Source organism: Bubalus bubalis, chromosome 16 (assembly GCF_019923935.1).
Source record: "Bubalus bubalis isolate 160015118507 breed Murrah chromosome 16, NDDB_SH_1, whole genome shotgun sequence".
Classification (NCBI taxonomy): domain Eukaryota; kingdom Metazoa; phylum Chordata; class Mammalia; order Artiodactyla; family Bovidae; genus Bubalus; species Bubalus bubalis.
In genome coordinates, this window is record NC_059172.1 from 19,203,042 (window position 1) to 19,222,436 (window position 19,395).

Here is a 19,395-nt window from a genome sequence, read left to right on the forward strand (position 1 = left end):
TTCTGTAACTGGACCTTGGTTAAGCTCTTAAAAACTCAGAGAGCTTTGAGCTAGCTTCGCTGTTACAGGAAGGCTGGATTCAGTTGTGTATTACAGTTTTTATACTCGTGTGTGTGTGTGTGTGCGCGCACGCGTGCTTTAACTGATGAAATGCAAAACTGACTTCTTAGGTTAGTTTTTCTAGAATTGCTTCTTGGCAAAGAGGACAAAGAAATGGATGGATGGTTGGTAGATGGACGGATGGATGGATGGATAAATGGATGGATGGGTGAACGGATGGATGGATGGAAGGAAGGATGGATGGACAGAGGGAGGCAGGCAGGCAAACTGCTATTACAAAGAAGCCTATTATCACAAGTATTTTCAATGTCCTGCCATAAATCACTGGGTATTGATGACTAGGACAAACACACAAGTCTAATAAAGCAGGCTTTGCTTGCTCCCCAGTTCCTAGGGGCATCTTTTCCCACATATAAAGGGCACGATGCCCTTTACTGGCCTATCCTTTGCCATCATAATGGAAACACCTGGCAGCTTTATACACTCAACCAGAGAAAAGCAGGTTTTAAAAATAGCCATTCTTGTAAGGGCTGATTAAAAGATTTCTCAGAAGAGAGATTCTTCAAAGAGAAAGTCACCTCCTTGGAAAGGTCATTCCTCATAATCCAATCTAAGCTAGCCCCTCACCACGCCCAACACCCATCACCACTGCAGAGTTGTTCTCTCTCATGTCCTCTTCTGGCTCACCACTAGCTGAAATTGTCTTGTTCATTTTACTTGATAGCTGTGCATAGCACATCTCCTATCCCCTACCCCCTGCCACCTCCATAGAAATATGGAAACTCCACAAGATGAGCAATAACTTTATCTTTCTTGGCCAGAACATTTATGTGTGATGGGGCTGGCTAGAGAGGCACTAAAATCTTTGTTGAATGAATGGGGGTGGAAAAAACCAACCAATATAATTTTCTTATAGTCCATTCTTCCAGTAAACATATCTAAGATATTAACTCCCCTCCACAAATGGTCTGCGAATACAAACAAGTCAAGAAACATTCTTATCAAACCTGAATGGCAATGCCTAAGAATTAATGAAAGGAAGTTTTAGACCTATCAGTTCTTTTATTCATTTTAAGCATTAACTCAGCACATATGATGGATCACAGAATAAACAAGGAGCAAAAGATGAACGTTTCTGTCTGCTTTTGAGGAATCTGCAGGTCATGGGAGACAATAATAGTATCTCTTTAGACTTTTACTGTTTTCAAAAAATTCCCAGTGATTGTCTCATTTGAAAATCAGGACAAACAGCCAACCTGGGAGATCCTGCAAAGTAGATCTACAGGATCTATTTTGGGGACACCACCAGAAACTGACCTGACCCGTGAGATGTTTCTGATTTAACTGTTATATGACACAGACCCAGAAGCAGGCCTTGGATTATGACTTCAACCAGTCCATTCTGAAGGAGACCAGCCCTGGGATTTCTTTGGAAGGAATGATGCTAAAACTGAAACTCCAGTACTTTGGCCACCTCATGTGAAGAGTTGACTCATTGGAAAAGACTCTGATGCTGGGAGGGATTGGGGGCAGGAGGAGAAGGGGACGACAGAGGATGAGATGGCTGGATGGCATCACTGACTCGATGGACCTGAGTCTAAGTGAACTCCGGGAGTTGGTGATGGACAGGGAGGCCTGGTGTGCTGCGATTCATGGGGTCGCAAAGAGTCGGACACGACTGAGCGACTGATCTGATCTGATCTGAATGTCAAAGATGGAATAACCTCCCCCAAATTCAAAGACAATTGCAGGTAACAGTAGTGCACTGGAAATTTCCAGGAATAAAGTTGCAGGAGAATGAAGCGGGATGTCAAAACCAATGAGGCAGTTTTGCAAATGATTAGTGCATTTGTTGGAATGGAGTCCCTTCATGCTCCAATTCACCCGAACTTTTATAAAGAATATCAAATCTGGCAGGCATACTAAGATGGATGGTGACCCAAATGTGCAATACATTCGTGTTCCCATGTCAGATACAGGGCCTCACTGAACAGCCTTTCATTCTGTTTAATGAGCATCACACTGCTGAAAGAATCAAGCCTGTGGAGTTTCCTTGAACTGAAGGATTTGGTAGAAAGACTCTGAGGTGAGCCTCCTGATACATTGCATCTCATAAACCTTGCCTCCACTACACCAAAATAGCCAAGAGAAATGTTAATTATTCAGTCTAGCCAATCACTCAGTGACAGACAGACAGACAGCTTCCTGAGTCCCCAGTGCATGCTTGTTGAATAAATGAGTGAATAAATAAACAGATGAATATAGAATCTTCCCCTAAATTTCTCCTTTCCAAACAGAAATGGGCATTTTACTGAAAGTAAACTTCAAAAATGAACTAATTCAGGTCAGTTTTTTGTATTAACACAGAAGTCACCAGTGCTGGGCCTGACCACTGAGAAAAGAGGCAATAAACACCATGAACCCTTTTCAGGGTCTGCCGTATTTTCATTTGTCAACCACAGGCCATGTTTTACAAAAAATACTGCTGACATTTTAAGCTTATAGAAGGCATCTGCTAAGATGGGGCTGGCTTTGGTCCCTGTGGCCAGTTTGCAAGGAGGATCACATCAGTGGGCACTGACCACCTGCTGAGCAGTCTCAGGCTAAGATGGATTCAAGGATCTTTTCCAATGTGATCCCTGGCACAGAGCAGAAGGTTATCAAGATCTGTCACCCACTTAACACCCCCATCATCATCCAACTCTAATCCAAGACATTTAGAATGTATTTCTCCTTCGATAAACATTCTTCCCTAGCTCCTTTATTTTTCATCTCATGACTTCGACAAGATTAACTCTGGAGACAAGAAAGATGGCCTCTGGTTCCTTCTCACTCTACTCTGCCCAGCACAATACTGAATGTGTGTCACTGATCACTAAATACTCTTCTTTAAAACATATAGAAAATTGATAAAAGCACTCTAACATATTGAGTAAATTTGCATACGAGAAAATGAAACCCATCGCTTTGAACTTTACTGCAGCTACTTTGGCACGCAATACCCTCCAGGACTTCTCAAATTTTTCAGTGGAACTAACTTCCCCAAAGTAGAGGAAGGTTCATCAGTGCTGTTCACTCCCTTCTCTGAAGATGAGCCCAACCCTATGGGCAAAAAGAAAGGCAGGGAGAAAAGTCCCAGTGGTAACTGGCCTGTGCGTGCCTGCTAAGTTGCTTTAGTCGTGTCCGACTCTTTGTGACTCTATAGACTGCAGACCCTATAGTCTTGCAGACCAGGCTCCTCTGTCCATGGAATTCTCCAGGCAAGAACACTGGAGTGGGTGGCCATGCCCTCCTCCAGGGGATCTTCCCCACCCAGGGATCGAACCTGCATCTCTCAGTCTCCTTGCCATTGTCAGCACATGCCCTGATGCTCCCACGGACCTGGCTATGTACTGCTGTCCACCACGCCGTGGCTTCCTTCCCTCGCTCCCATCAGGGCTCTCCCACACCCACCTCCTCATGGGCACTCTCTCTGATTATCTTCTCAGAAAAAAAAGCACCCCTAGCACTCTGTAGTCCCTTGCTCTGCTTTCTTTTTTACAACACTTGTCACTGTCTGACTTCATGACAGTGGTTTCATATGTATTTGCTTACTGTTGGCCTCTCCCACATAGCAGGTAAGCACCCTGGAGACAGGACTCTTTTTTACTACTTATGAAATATGCAGCAAGCATCAAGCATCTGTTATGTGAATGGAGGCTGCATGAATCCCCACTGAAGCTGAGACTGTCAGCCATGCTGCCGAAGGCAGGCCTGCCAAAAGCCACCCAGGACTTAAAGCTGACCCACTTGGGACCAACCTGAGGCATTGAAGCAGTACGTGTCATACTGGGAGGTGTTGGATGTGAGGATGTACACCCCCGTGTTGTTCGCAGCACAGATGGAATTGGGGTGGATCCGGGGAATCACCACATGCCCTTCTATGAACCCGTACCTGCAAAAGAAAACCAGAGGTCATCCACCTGCAACAGTGTAATTAGGGACTTCATAAAATCCCATCCGAGGACTTTTCATGCAGTACAAAACTTCCTTCCGCTCACCCCTGGGCATATCAGAGTTTTCAACAACTGAGTTACACAAAAGCCAAAACAACAGCAGAGGGACAGTGAAAGGGACCAACAAGGCTGATGGAGACAAAGTGATTTTCTTGGAGCTCTATAATTTTTTTTTTAATCGATCCATTGCCAATGAAATCTGTGATCAACAATCAGTTTGAATGAGCAGAGGGAAGCCAAAGTCATAGATAAAATGACCCCGTATTTACCATGTGAGATCCACTCTGGCCCGCCATTACATTCCTATTTGCCAGAAAATATGGAAAACTACTGGCTCCCATCAGATGGGAACTAGGTGGCTTTTCATCTCAGTTCATAAATCACAAACCCATATCTATCCTCCTCTTCTTTCCTGGTCTCACCTTTTTCTGCGATTCCTTCATTCCCGACTTCATTGCTCTAAACATGTAAAAGTCACTCAGTCGTGTCTGATTCTCTGCGACCCCATGGACTGTAACCCACCAGGCTCCTCTGTTCATGGAATTCTCCAAGCAAAAATACTGGAGTGGGTTGCCATTTCCTTCTCCAGGGGATTTTCCCAACCCAGGAATTGAATCTGGGTCTGCTGCATTGCAGGCAGATTCTTCACCAACTGGGCCATCTTATTAATATATGCCAGATACAATGCCTCTTGTCCCATGAACATCTCAGGCATGATTCCACTGCCAGTGGAAGTAAATTGATAGTCATTAAAATGCCAGTACTAATGATTAATGGGCTTCCCTCATAGCTCAGTTGGTAAAGAATCCACCTGCAATGCAGGAGACCCTAGTTCAATTCCTGGGTTAGGAAGATCCGTTGGAGAAGGGATAGGCTACCCACTCCAGTATTCTTGGGCTTCCCTGGTGGCTCAGCTTGTAAAGAATTTGCCTGCAATTCGGGAGACCTGGGTTCGATCCCTGGGTTGGGAAGCTCCCTTGGAGAAGGGAAAGGCTACCTACTCCAGTATTCTGGCCTGGATAATTCCATGGACTGTATAGTCCATGGGGTTTCAAAGAGTCAGACATGACTGAGCAACTTTTACCACTAATGATTACGTATATAGCAAAGCCTCATTAGCTCAGGAATTTTCCAGAAGCAACAGAGAAGTGCTTAAACTCCTCCATCCCATCATGGCATTTCTGGGAGCATGCTGGAGAAACACGTGTATCCTTTTCAGATACAACATACAGTACCCAGCCTCTGACTAGCATCATGGTGGTTGAATACTTACCGCATGATTTCTCTCAAATCTAAAATGCTTCAAAAAATGAGGTGTGGGCTGAGAAAATACCATTTGCAAGGGAAAAGGAGAGCACTAAATCCAGCAGGTTTTTGAAAATGCAATGCCCAAATCCCTTCAATCTTTCCTGCCAGGGGCGACGTATGTACTGCGTTGCCCTGCAAGACCCACAGAAATGGCTGTGAGTCTGAAATTTCTAAGCACCTTGAACTCATCATGTCTAAATTGCAAAAGCTGACATGACTAATTCCTCATCTGCACGGCCAGACTGGTTTCTCCAAAGACTTCTGAGCTTGGTGGGGGGAGGGGCACAATTAAATATTAACGCGTTTCCATGTATCTGAGGATCCCAACTCATCAGGGTGGGGCAGACTGAAGAGAGTAGCTGCTAAGGTTTTCCCATCACCTGTGAGACTCTCCCACCTGTCCTAAGGCAGGTATCTGATTCATAGCTACCTGAGTGAAATTATGGAAATACATTTTGCAACACTTAGAACCAGCTATGGGTGGAACGGTAGATTTCTTTGGCACGTTTTTCTTTGCCTTTTTTAAATAGTAAAACTCCTGGCGAGCCCACTCCCCATTTTACTCCCATCACATTCTGCTAGTCCGTATAACACTGACATTCTAGAAGTTACAATCCCCTCTGTAAATTGTTGCTAAGTTCTTACCACATTGTGTTCACTGTAGGTTTTACGTGTCACCCTGTCCATCAGTTAGGGATATTAAAATTCTTACGTGTGTATACTACATGAGTCGACTTAGCAGACACGCACACGTACTACATGAGTAGGTTGCTGTTCCCAGGAAGAAAAAAAATACTCAGCAAATCCATCCATGCAGCAGACTTTCATCTCTCTTTTGCTCTCAATTCTTCAGGAGGGCTGGGTCATTAAATCTTGCCCTGGGCTCAGAAACTGGCCTGGAGTCTAGACTCCTCCCCATGCAAGTGATGTGGCCCAGATAGGCTGCAGAACTAAGCCTCAGTTGCTTACTTTGCAAAGTGGAGTCACACAACCAACTCCTGGTGCAGTCTGAGGATTAAGAGAGGGATACACATGGATGAGCTGGGGTCTGTGCTGTGCTCAGTCAATAAGTCTTGTTCAATTCTTTGCAATCCATGGACTATAGCCTGCAGGCTCCTCTGTCCATTCTTGTCCAGGCAAGAATACTGGAGTGGGTTGCCATTTCTTCCTCTAGGGGATCTTCCCAATCCAGGGATCAAACTCATGTTTCCTATATTGGCAGGCATAGTCTCTACCACTGAATCACCTGAGAAGCCCTTTGTCCAGCGTCTAAGGGCTGGACGATTGGCCACTGGGCACAGTAAGAACTTCCCTTGTTCTCAGCATATAAGAACATTTCCGTATTTCATAAGTTTGCCTTGCCTGCATTTCACAATCAAAATTCAGCTTATGAAATCCACTTTCTTAGGCCACTGGCCTAGTCAGGGCCATATTTAAATAATTAGCCTTAGGAATAGAATAAATGGACCTGCTAATTAACTTTCCTGCACTGCAGCCTACACCTCAAGTTCAGAAGCTACCTGAGCTATCTGCTCCTTTTATATTCTCCCAGACCCTGCTGTGGAGAAGGCAATAGCACCCCACTCCAGTACTCTTGCCTGGAAAATCCCATGGATGGAGGAGCCTGGTAGGCTGCAGTCCATGGGGTCGCTGAGGGTCAGACATGACTGAGGGACTTCACTTTCACTTTTCACTTTCATGCATTGGAGAAGGAAATGGCAACCCACTCCAGAGTTCTTGCCTGGAGAATCCCAGGGACAGGGGAGCCTTGGTGGGCTGCCATCTATGGGGTTGCACAGAGTCGGACATGACTGAAGTGACTTAGCAGCAGACCCTGCTGGAACACATGCAGATATCTGCACACATCTGCTCTTCGCTTCAGAGCAAAGGTGCTCAACAGAACTTTCTGTGAAATACAAACATTCTATAATCTCAATTGTCTGATAAAGTAGCTGCCAGGCATTTGTGGCTAATTAGGCACTTGAAACATAGTGCCACCAAGGGCCAAAGTTTTGATTTTATTTAATTTTAATTAGATGTCACTAGCCAAGCATGGCTAGGGGTCACCATATTATAAAAATTGAAAAGATGCTTCATTTTCCTCTTCAGCCTAAGAGTCTCAGTTCCTACCCAGACTACAGGTGCCTTACCCAAGGACAGGGGATAGATGCACTTAATTTACAATGAATGGTTTCCAAAAAGAGTTCTGCAGCTTGACTTTTTAAAAAGCAGCCTGTGTTTGTATGTGAGCATGTTAATGAGAAAAGAACCGTGTCACCTAACGTCACGTTGCAGAAGTGCAGAGGGGCGGCTGCAGGATAGGGCGGAAACCTTGGACCACAGTTGTCCAGATTCCCTAGGGTTCTTCACATGAAGACAAACCAAACCCAAACACCTCACCACGGCGGTCACCACTGCTCGCTCTTAATGTGCATCACTAACCACAGGGCCATTAAAAAAATTCAGAAAATAAGGGCCATGCCTGCTGTGAGGGCTGCCCAAGTGGCTCAGTGGTAGAGTCCACCTGCCAATGCAGGAGATGCAAGAGATGCAGGTTCAATCCCTGTGTGAGAAAATCCCCTGGGGCAGGAAATGGCACCCCACTCCAGTACTCTTGCCTGGAAAATTCCATGGACAGAGCAGCCTGGCAGCCCACAGTCCATGGGGTCGCAAAGAATCAGATACGACTGAGCAGCTGAGTGTGTACACACAGGCGAGCCTGCTGTGAACTGTTCGTGGAGCAGAAGGACCTGAGGACTGCTCCCTGAGCACTGCGAGGTCCGCTAGGAGGAGCTCAGGAGGCCTCCCTCAACCCCTCTCACTGCTTTGCAATCACTTATAATAATATACATCTTAATAATTTTCATGCCCTTTTCTCTCAAATCAGAGCAACACAGAAGAGAAACAAAATCAAAAGAGAGAAAAATAGTTTGAAAAACCTGCTTCAGCCAAGTCTGCAGGGTCAAGGCTCCACCAGGCACGTACTTATCTTAAACACTGTTATTTGGTTTTTCAATTTCTTGTGGTTCTGACAATGATATTGCCGGCTTCTTCAAAGCCCAGAGAGCGCGCTGTTGACAGCAGCTTCTAGCAAGCGGATTCCAACCTACGACCTTTAAAGCCTCCCCTGGGAAACCCCGCTGTGACTCACAAAGGTGTCTTTAGCTGGCCTTAAATTTTAGTAATCATACTGGTTCCAGATTGACTTGCAGAAATTCATGGGTGGGGCCGACTCTTCAGGCAACCAGCCATTCAGCTGTCAGAGAGGACGCTTCCGGGTCTAAGCGCCGCCCCCTGGACCCAGGCAGCTTGCCTTCCGCAGTGGGCTTAGTTGGGGCGTAGGCGGGTGCTGGTCCCTTACCTGCAGGTCTCAAACCCTATGCTCCGGGCCGCCTCCATCTGGGCCATGGTGGGCAGCGTGCTATTAAAGGCCTTGCAGAGGTCGGCAGCCTCAGTCTTGGAGATGCTATAGCGACCATTCTTCTCCACGTGGAATACCCCTGCATATCGGCAGGTTATATTCAGATCTGTGGGATGAAAAGGAACAGTTAGATTGTTCTGCATCCATAATTTGGAAAGGGTAAGAATTTTGTTTTAGAGCAGCCTCATTGCAAAGCCAGATAATCTTCCCTACTGGCCAGAGCCTTCCACCTTCGCTGCAGCATGTCAAAGCATCGCTGCCTCATGCTTAAATCTGAGATAAGATGTAGGAAAGTAGCATCACTTGTACATTCTGTCCAGGTGGTGCTAGTGATAAAGAACCCACCTGCCAACGCAGGAGACAAGAGACCTGAGTTTGATTGTTAGGTTGGGAAGATCTCCTGGAGGAGGAAATGGCAACCCACTCCAGTATTCTTGCCTGGGGAATACCATGGACAGAGGAGCTTGGCTGGCTACAGTCCATGGGACCACAGAGAGACACGACTGAGCGACTGAGCACATCATTGAGAAAACTGAGGCTCAGAAAAGTGAGCTGCCCAAGGAAGTGAGGATTGCTTTCCAGAGCCTGTAGCTGCCTTCCTGAATCCCAGCTGTTCTGTTTCAGCAATATGTTTCCAAGCTGATAGCCAGGGTGGGGATGCCTGTGACCGCAGTGTCCCTGGGTACCCAGTTTCTTTGGGGTTCTGTGTGGCATCATCTTTCAAGAACCCTGAGAGGTGACTTATAGGTAAGTTATATACATGTTATTCATAGGTGAAGAAACTGGAGCTGAGAAAAATGAAATGACTTCCCAAAGTCACCCAGCAATTAAGTGGCAGAGCTGGAATTCCATCTTAGGTCTGTTTAACACCAAAACCCACACTCTGATCCACTTATTCCCGTGTGCTCAGGAATCCTTTTATATCATTAGAGCAAGTCTTCACTCTGGAGGGATACGCCTAAAAACTGTGACCTAATGACAAAGAGGATCAGTGTTAATGGAACTGTAAGGACAACAACTGCTCTCTCCTTTCTGAGCAGGAAGTAGCTTCCAACCACGAGAAAACAGTGTCTGACAAAGAGCAAACCGAGATGATAAGAGAACTGTGAAACCTCTCCACAATCTTTCTCGATTCTGAACACAGTAAAAGAAGAAATGGAGCTTTGAAAAGACATAAGGCAGTATCAAGTGGTTTTCTTTTCTTTGTTTCATCAGCATGTAGGTGCTTTTAAAAAAGTGTCAGAACTAGGTGAGATGGAGCAAACGTGTTTGGGGGATTTCCTTTCTGGTCTAATGGTGTCCTTTGGAAGCCACTCACACAACGCTTGGCTGATGAGGCTAGAGGAGCACTGAGGAGGGAAACGGACAAGGCGCTTTTGAAATCCTGTTTGTTTTTACTGACATTTTCAGCTTTGGCTTCGGTTGGCCAATCTTTGCCAAGAGAAACTGTTGCGCTGAGTGACTGTCCTTCCGGAGGCCCTCTGTGTGTAGCTTACAAAAAAGAAACAAAGCCTCCCAATCAGCTTTTTGGATGTGAGACTGTTAAGACAGATCTCAGCAGATGCCAGGAGAGGCAGGGCGTGGCCGTCTGCACGCGGCCGGGTGGCTGCCGTCACTCCCAGGTTAAATATAAAGTCTGAGGCATGGACGGTGGCTTGGAGCTAAATGGCAGTTTCTGTGTTATTAACATGAATTTGAGTTTGCCACCTGGCATGTAGAATATGCAAATGAGAAAGGAACCATTCAGATTGATACTTGTGAATTAAATCTCTTGAGTTCCAGGAGGAGCAAACAATATCCCTTGATAGACAACACACACATGCAAGTGTGAGGGTGTCTCTACGTGTGCGTGAGAATAGTGTGTGTCGTGTGTGCTTATGGTCAGCCAAGACAGGAAAGCATGGATAAAATCTAGCTTCAGCCTTCCCAGAAACGCGAAGATTAAACAGGGCATGCAGTAGATCTCAGAAAAGAGGCTGCTGGATGAATGAAGAAATTCTATGCAATGTGAGGATTCCACAGCTTATATTAATCTTAGTCTCACACATAAAAAAGGTCCCATCCTAGCCCTGATGGCATTCAGCCATCTGGGAATTCCAAAGACGGTTCTAAAACCTTCATTTCAGGTCAAGAGTATTCACATTTCCTCCCCTCTGGGTCCCTCGTGCCTTAAAAAGGACCAAGCCTTTCAGGGTTGTGTATCCGTTAAGTCTTCAGAATGTATGAAGACTTTCCAACACTTCCTTAACACTTACACAAGCAGAAATTACTACCCCCAAAGGGTATCAGTAATACTAACAGCAATAATAGCTGTTGACACATATTGTGCACTTATGATGTATAGGCTAGACACTCTTCTACACATTTGACAAGTATTAACTCATTTTATCCGTAAAACCCCACTATATGGTAGGTAATATTATTGTCCCCACTTTCCAGATACAGAAACTGAGGTGCAGAGAAGGGAAGAAACATGACCAGGTTCACAGAACTCATAACAATGGAGCCAGGATTCAAACCCAGCCAGTCTGGGCACCAAGAGACCACAGGCCTAACCACCAGGCCACTACTTCTAAACCCAATTTACAAAACATTTTATGCATTCTCAACCTCTCCCATGTAGAGCCAGAAATATCCCCAAGGTTTAAGTTAGAGCAAGGCTGAGGCATGAGTAGCCATGGACCACAAATCAAAGGACAGCCACCCGTGTCCATGGCAATGGCCACACTGCCAACACCTGTAGAGAGGCAGAACTCCCCAGATATCTGGGCATCGCTCTGGATAAACAGAGATCTCTGTGATCCAGGAGCTGCCGTGACTCAAGGGCCTAATAGTAAATGGCCAAATGCATCTCTCCAATAAGCCTGTCCAGCTGGACATGAATCAGGAATGCTTTCCGCTGGGCCCTCTGGTCTCCAATAAATCATGAAATAAAGGAATGATCCCATGTTCCTCCCTCTGAGATCTGATGGGTAACAGTAATGGTTGGAGGCCACTTTCAGATTCAGGGTGGCGTCTGAAGGAGGAAGAGTGTTTGTTATGATGCGGTTGCCAGGAGGACAGAGGAACCATGGGCCTGGCACCCAGGGATCTCACTACCCATGTGAGAAGAACTCTATCAGTGGCCTGTTGGGAAGACCACAAAAAACGTGCTCACCAAGAGACCTGTGTAATCCACTCTCTGGCACCAACTCACATTGAAGCCTTGTAGTTCAACTTAGAGGAGATATACCCAAGATATACCCTGGCTTCAAGTCCTGACATTGCTACTAGCTCTGGGTTACACAGATAGATAGCTCCTTAACCTCTCTGACACTCAGCCTTCTCCTTGATGGGATGACAGTGCAGTCGGGGTTTGTGGGACTGTGAAACGAGACAAAGCATGTCAAACACTCTGTATGATGTTTGGCACTTAATTAGAGCCAATGGGTGTTTTATACTCATTAGGTGGGTGATCTACTTCAGCTAAATTAATTCTCACAAAAGGGCTATGGAATAGGCACTACTGCCAAGCCCATTTTAGAGAGAAAGAAACTGAGACACAAACAAATTAAATAATGTGTCCAAAGTCACCCAAGTGGGGGAGTCAGGGTTCCAACTCCTGTGCTATGCCACCAATTCTGTGGGGTTCTAGGTAAATTTGTTTTTGGATAAACCAAAGCTGACCCATACCACCATTAATCTTGCCTATATTTTTCACTAAGATTCACATCAAGAAAAATAGATCTTTCTAGTAAAGTCACCCCAGCACATTTCAAAATCTTGCCTAGGGCCTGAGATGAGTAGCTTCTTGGTTTGCTCCAGTCGCTTCACAAGTGGAAGAAAATCGCAGCCTCTTCTGAGAGTACCACACTGTGTAATCTTTACCCAACTTGTCATTGTCTGAGGGTCTCCAGACTTTCCTAGGAGGTGAGTAGCGTGGGTGAGGGGATGTCATACAGCTGACCAGTAGGGCTGAGGGACAAGAAGTTTTCATGAGCGGGTTTTCAGGGCTCTATAAACCTGTGAAATTACTTATATGCAAGATTCTGTGTGTATGTACGTATCTATGTTGCAAGCATGTACACGTGTATAGGTGTTTCGCTGGGGACAGCATCCCTGGGTTTCCATTAGCTTCTCAAAGATGTCTATGACAGAAACAGGTAAAGAATTATAAGAAATTATTATCTTTCAAGTGAAAGTGTTAGTCGCTCAGTTGTGTCCGACTCTTTACGACTCCATGGACGATAGCCCACCAAGCTTCTCTTTCCATGGGATTCTCCAGGCAAGAATACTGGAGTGGGTTGCCATGCCCTCTTCCAGGGGATCTTCCTTTAAGGTTTCTTCATTAATTAGAAATTCCAGGATTCTAAAATTCTGGAACTTCCTTGTGGGCTTCCTGAGAGCAGTGACTTCGTCTCTCCCCAGGACCTTGTGAAGTACCACAGAGGAAGGCACACGTGGAACAAATGAAGGAGGGAAGGCAATGCTCCCTACTCCCCCCAGGACAAACAGACTGTGTGAGGTACAAACAAAACACGTCTCAGGTCCACTCCCCGCATCGTGTCTAAGAGAATCAGCAGCTGGCTCTGGTTGAGAATTCCCCAGGAGGTATTTCAAATGTCTTGAAGCGTTTGCTTCTGAGAACTTGTGCTGTTTTCCCCGAAAGCAAACGTTGCAGAGACCAACTTTCAGCTCTGTAACCAGTGTTGTCTGTCTGGACTTCACAGTCATCCTCTCCAAGATGAGCAAGGCCTTTCTGCATCCTGTCATAGGGCCCCTTCTGAGGCCAGATCTTCTGCGACCTCTCGAGCACACACACGGAGCACCCCACGTGCAGACCCCGGGAGACCATCTGCAGTCATGCTGTGCCCAGAGACTCAGTTCTCCGAGCCAGACTTCTCCAGATGGCCCCAAACGAATTAGTGTGTTTTCCAACAGGCGCCACCTAGATGGGCCTGGCCCCTTCCGTCATCTCCTCATTAAGGGTGAGGCAGCATTAAGGCAGAATGAGATTTCTTTTCCTGATTTGGTCCCACCAGAGTAGGCTGTGAGCCTGGGGAAGCTGGTCTTCTTGAAGACCGGGAGAAGGCCAGTTCATGTGACTGAGTGACTCGTGCACTTTCCAGGGCCATGATAATAACTGCAAACGTTCATCCAGCACCTAATTGGACCCATATGAAGTTTTTAATATTTTACACCTAAAAATTCATTTAATTGTCACAGCAGTGGTGGTATATGGCAGGCACTTTTATTATCCCCATTTGACACAGAAGGTAACTGATTCTTTGAGAAGACAGGAATGACCTGAGCCAGGGGCCAGCAGACCAGATTTCCGACTGGGCAGTCTGGCTGATCACATTGCAGTGTTAAGTGGTACCTCATGCGTGGGACAGATGCTAAGCTACAGGAAATCTACTTCTTCTTCACGTGGTTTTTAAGGTGCAGAGAGGTGAGAATTAAAAGAGGGCTCTGCAGAGAGGAATTTGAGCTAGTAAGCTCAAGTATTATTTTAAGATCACAGGTCTCTTGATTCAGGACCAAAGGCTTAAAAGGGTAGGGCCCTTCTAAGAGCTTGGGAAGATGTCAGTGGGAAAACCTGCACTAATGGAACTTACACCCTCTCCCTGAGGCAAAGATGCCAAGGAGGTCCCTGTGTTTGCTGACTTTCCCCAACATAAGGCTGGCTTCCTCTTTCTCACCCTACTTGTCCTCTTCCCATCATCCCCTTGAAGATCAAAGACTCCAACCCCAGCTGCAGCCTCAGGCCTCTTCTGCCCTTTACAGTCTGAGGACTCTGGCGCAGGTCAGGCAGGACAGAATGAAGACAGGTTGGCCGAGGACTGGGATGCCAGACCACAGGCTGTCCCTGTGACATTTTGAGATATCTGATGACCAGCCTACAAATTTCAACAGACCAGGCCATTCCAGCTGGGGCATGACACTCCATTCACTCCATCAAACTCCTGGAGTCAATCACATGCAAGCCAAAAGCACCTGTGGGTTCTCCACATTTTCACCTTTATACTGTTTATCATGAGTTAGCCAGGATCCTCTTTCTATCTTCTGATTTGCTGAGCTCATGTCTGGAAAAGGTTATGCAACTCACAAATCTAATCGAACTGATTCTGATCAGAACTAGGAAGAGAAAAAGTCAATTTTTTTTTAAAAAAAAAAGGCTTTATTGCTAATTGGATCACCCGTGCTTAAAGCCAGGCAGGATAATAGGGGGCAGCTAACCACATTCTCATGAGACACAAGAGGAAACAAAAATCCACAACGACTGAGCATGGCCCCCAGCCAGTTGTGAGAGAAGCAGGCCCTCTGGGGTCCATAATTGCTAGATTCTGGATCCCCTGTCCAGCGCTCTGACGACTGAACTTGCTTTTGTAAGAGGCCTGAGCAAGCCGTTCCAATAAAGGCCACAGTCCACAGTGTCAATGGGACACGAAGAAACCATTCTGTTCTTCACTGTGATTGTTTAATGTCTTCAGAGCCCAGAAGTTTCCATCTAGGAGTCTTCCTGGCAATTACAGCCCCTGCTGCCACCCAGGTCTGCCAGTCCAGAAGGCTGGCAGCATTCCTGCTGCCCCACATCTCTCGCCCCCATCCCCTGATGCCCATGTGATGGGCGCCTGATGAAAGGGTCTATTGTTCAGCATCCCCTTCTGAACCAGGCCAAAATCACGCTCAGTGGCCGAATCGCCTTTGGCTGCCCCGGGCAGACCATGAGTCTTGAGTGACTCAGTCTCTCCTGGAATTGCCCTGGAGGCGGGTGAGGATTTAATGAGCAGAGAAAATACTCATACACCATCATCCCCAGAGAATTTCCTCCAGAATGTTTCCTGGGTGGCTTTCAACTGAGCTATTCATCTCTTGGCGCTCAGAAGGGAAATGCACCCCAATTTCTTGGCGCCTGACTCTATCCCCTGGCCTCTCAGCCTCTTGTCCAAGGAGCCTGTCATGGCAGCCAACACTGAACCAACAAGGACCTATCACATCCGCTCTGTCAGAGGCGAGTCCAAGGGCTCTCAGCCACTACCCTGACACTTCAGTCTAGGCCTCCAAAGGACCAACCCCATGAAGCTCTTAGCTTGTTTGTACAGAGTCTAAAGAAAGAGCCCCCACCCCTGCCTCCTGGTGGAAGGATGGGAACTGGGGGAGAAGAGAGGGTGGGAAGGTCTGTTTAGGCCCCCACTCCTGATCCTGGATCCAACAGTCTTTCTGGCCAAGGAGAGTGTGTCCCAGAACTGTCACCTTGGTACCCAGTTCTGTGAGGCTCAGTGGTTTTGATGAACGAGTCTCCGGGAAGACAGCTGAGGGAGAGAAACCACAGCGTGTACCCCTACCTGTTGCCATGGTGACCAGAAATGCTCGGCTCTGGGCCTAAGACCTTTATTTTCTTCTGTTTTCTTCTTTTTTGGATCATATCTGTTTAACAGACTGACTAACACAAACCCAGGATGTGGTTAAAAACAAATGAGAAAGTATCTCGGGAGCCCACATGGGGTTTTTCCTGTTGCAAGTAGGAAAAAAAAAAAAAAGAGGTTCTACTTTGTTTCATGCCTATATATACTTTGGTGGCGTGGGGAGCCAGTTCAAGTTATATCACCTATCTGGTTCAGGTACAGCTCTGGCTCAGGTCTGGAGCCAGATCTTTGAGGAACTGGCTGGTTTTATTTTGAGGGGAGTACTTCATGAGGGGCTTCCCTGGTAGCTCAGCTGGTAAAGAATCTGCCTACAATGCAGGAGACCCTGGTTTGATTCCTGGGTCAGGAAGATCCCCTGGAGAAGGGCTAGGCTATCCACTCCAGGATTCTTGGGCTTCCCTGATGGCTCACACAGTAAAGAATCGCCTGCAGTACGGGAGACCTGGGTTCAATCCCTTGGGTTGGGAAGATTCCCTTGGAGAAGGGCATGTCAACCCATGCCAGTATTCTTGCCTGGAGAACCCCATGGACAGATGTGCCTGGCGGGGTTCAGTCCATGGGGTCGCAGAGAGTCAGACATGACTGAGCAACTCAGCACAGCACAGCACACTTCATGAGAGCTGAGGTGGGCTGAGACCATCACTCACAGATAATAGCTGCTTTTCGGGGTGGTTAGTGAGTCACCGACACACAGATGACCCATAGGGCCCCATCTGGGCGAGGGGCAAAGGGGTTCTACCTAAATCTTGTTCATTATGAGCTGTGTGACCTTGAATAAATCACTCTCGATCTCTGGTTCACGCCTAAACTTCCTGCCTCCCAGGATGAAGGGAGGAGTTAGGAAATGCTTGAGCTGGTAGGATAAAGCAGGGAGGAGCCAGATGCACACCTGGGATGATACGAACATCTCAACACTTTTCAAAAATCGAATATTAAGATGCATATAGACTCCAACCCCAGCAGAACAGGTGGATCAAAGCACAAGCAGGTGTCAGTAATATCACTATGGTGGGGTCTTTCCAGCTCCACTTACAAAGCATTTCTACATCCAAAAGCAGCCCTGTGAGGCCCATCAGGTAGGTACTATGGCCCCATTTTACAGATGAAGAAACTAAGGAGCAAGAGATTCAGAGACTCCTAAGTCTTACAGAATCCAAATAAAATCCAGACCTCAACTGATTTTCGAGGTATTCTGATTTTCCCGATTATCCGTGGTTCTGCCCTTTCCATCTTGGGCGTCAGCCAGCAAAGGGGGAAAGTGGCAGCATTCAGACAGAAGGGTGATGGTTTTCATACTTTACCTTCCCTTCTCCTCCCAATGATGTCTTAGGTAGAACCACAATATTTAAGAATGGAGGAAAGCAGAGCTGCTTCCATGGGAGCTGGAGTGAGGATGAAGGGGCAGACCCAAGACCCTGGATCCAACAGCGGCTCATTCTTGCCCAGCCCCAACCCCACACCACCAAGGTCCTGATACCCTCCACAATGCTTTAAGAAGCTGCATGGAACACTCGGGAAACCACTGCAGTAGGGGCCCATATAGCAATGATAACCACTGCTTGGCAAGGCGTGCTATGTGCCGGGGGCTCCAAAGCATCCTAAGACGGATAGTCACCCCCATGACAGCTGTGAAAGCAGAGGGTCAGAGCGCTAAGTCACCAGTACAAGGCTCTGAAGCTTGAAGGCTGCAGCCCAAGTGAAATGCATTGTATAAAATGCTTTAGAAGTGATCCAAGCTTAGTAATTTAAAAAAAAATGCTCTCATCAGTCTCAAGAATAAAAATGCCTTGCAATGTAAAGTTCTCCTTAAAGGTTGGCCCTGGTTCACCCTGTGGAGAGAAGATAGCTAAGTCTGCCTTTCCAAACCCAATCTACAGTGATGTTCCAAACCCAATCTACAGTGATGGGAGCTGATCAGCAAAGGACTCGAGAGGATTGCCAGATCCAGAAACTGAGGTGAAGCTGCTGCCCTCCAAGGTAGAGCCATCCAGGCTGAGGGGAACAGAAGGCCAGCACCAATTCCGACAGAGCCCAGCAGGACTGCCCAGTCTGGGGTATCTCCAACTTGGATTGGAATTCCTTGACGCTATCTCTTCCAGCATCCTTTCAAGGGATGGAGAGAAGATTCTGGAATCCATGGAGCTGCTTTTCAGTGTCAGACATTAATCTAGGTGTGGTAACAATGTCCTACCATGGGATCCTCAGAGCAGCTTTGAGAGGTCAAATCATCAACTCCGTTTTTGCAGATGAAACAAGTGAGGTTCAGAGCACAACTGACTCAACATTCGACTGTGGAAGTGGCATGGTCACAAGTCAAAGGCTGGAATTATCCCTGGTCTCTGACATGAGTTAGTTCAGATGTTTACCAAAGCCACGCGCCTCTGCTTGGGGCACAGAGACTCTCACACTGGGGGCTGGAAATGCAAGGACCCTGTTGGGTGTGGTTGGGACAGGTCCTACTGCTGGACCTCTGGCTGGGCTTCTCTGCCATATTACCAAGAATGGAGCTCCTACTGTGTGCTAAGTGCTTCACACTGATTGTCTCATTTAATTCCCACAACAAATGTATGATAAAAGGACTATTATTGATCAGACCTTATTACAGATATGAAAACTACAGTTTAGAGAGGTTAAGAAACTTGTTCTTTTCCTATTCATTTATTTGTATAATTAAATGTAAGTTGCCTCTATAAGTTAATTATGTCAAATTAAACATTTAATTAATTGGCATTTTAATATTTAATTGTTGACATTTTACCTGTTTTTCTTATTTCTGAATTTTGGTACTTGGAATACAGACTCTTATGATATCCAAAAAGAAGAAAATAATTTGTCCAAGTTTGCACTGTTAAGGGGTCAAGCAGCCTGGCACCTTTACATGGATTGAGATAGAACAAGAACCAGGCCTTTAGGTTGCCCCTTTTCTCTTCAAAACGACAGTAGTGAACTGATGCAGCAACAAAAGCACATGTTGGTAACAACAAGTATTACAGTGACCAAGGAGAATTCTAGATTTCCACCGATTTTGAATTAGGAGGGCTTGGAAATCATCAGGTCGTGTTTTTGTGACTCAGTCATTCTCTCTTCTCATAGATTATGTTTCTCTCTCTCTCCCTCTATCAGACGCTAAAGTGAAGAGCGGTGTGTGTGCACCCATGTGAATCACAATCTCCTTCGCAGTTCAAGAACCTGACCATTATTC

At 46.4% G+C, this 19,395-nt stretch overlaps 1 protein-coding gene across 20 annotated transcripts in view; it reads right to left on the reverse strand.

Moving 5' to 3' along the window:
- The window catches only part of CD44 (CD44 molecule (Indian blood group)), an 89,011-nt gene that overhangs the window by 43,955 nt on the left and 25,661 nt on the right, over positions 1 to 19,395 (reverse strand). For all 20 annotated transcript variants that reach the window (XM_025266227.3, XM_025266225.3, XM_025266224.3 and 17 more), the window contains 2 exons: positions 8,725 to 8,890; positions 3,861 to 3,994 (listed from right to left, as the gene is read on the reverse strand). In XM_025266227.3, coding sequence (XP_025122012.1) covers positions 3,861 to 3,994; positions 8,725 to 8,890 — 300 coding nt within the window. The remainder of the gene's footprint in view (positions 1 to 3,860; positions 3,995 to 8,724; positions 8,891 to 19,395) is intronic.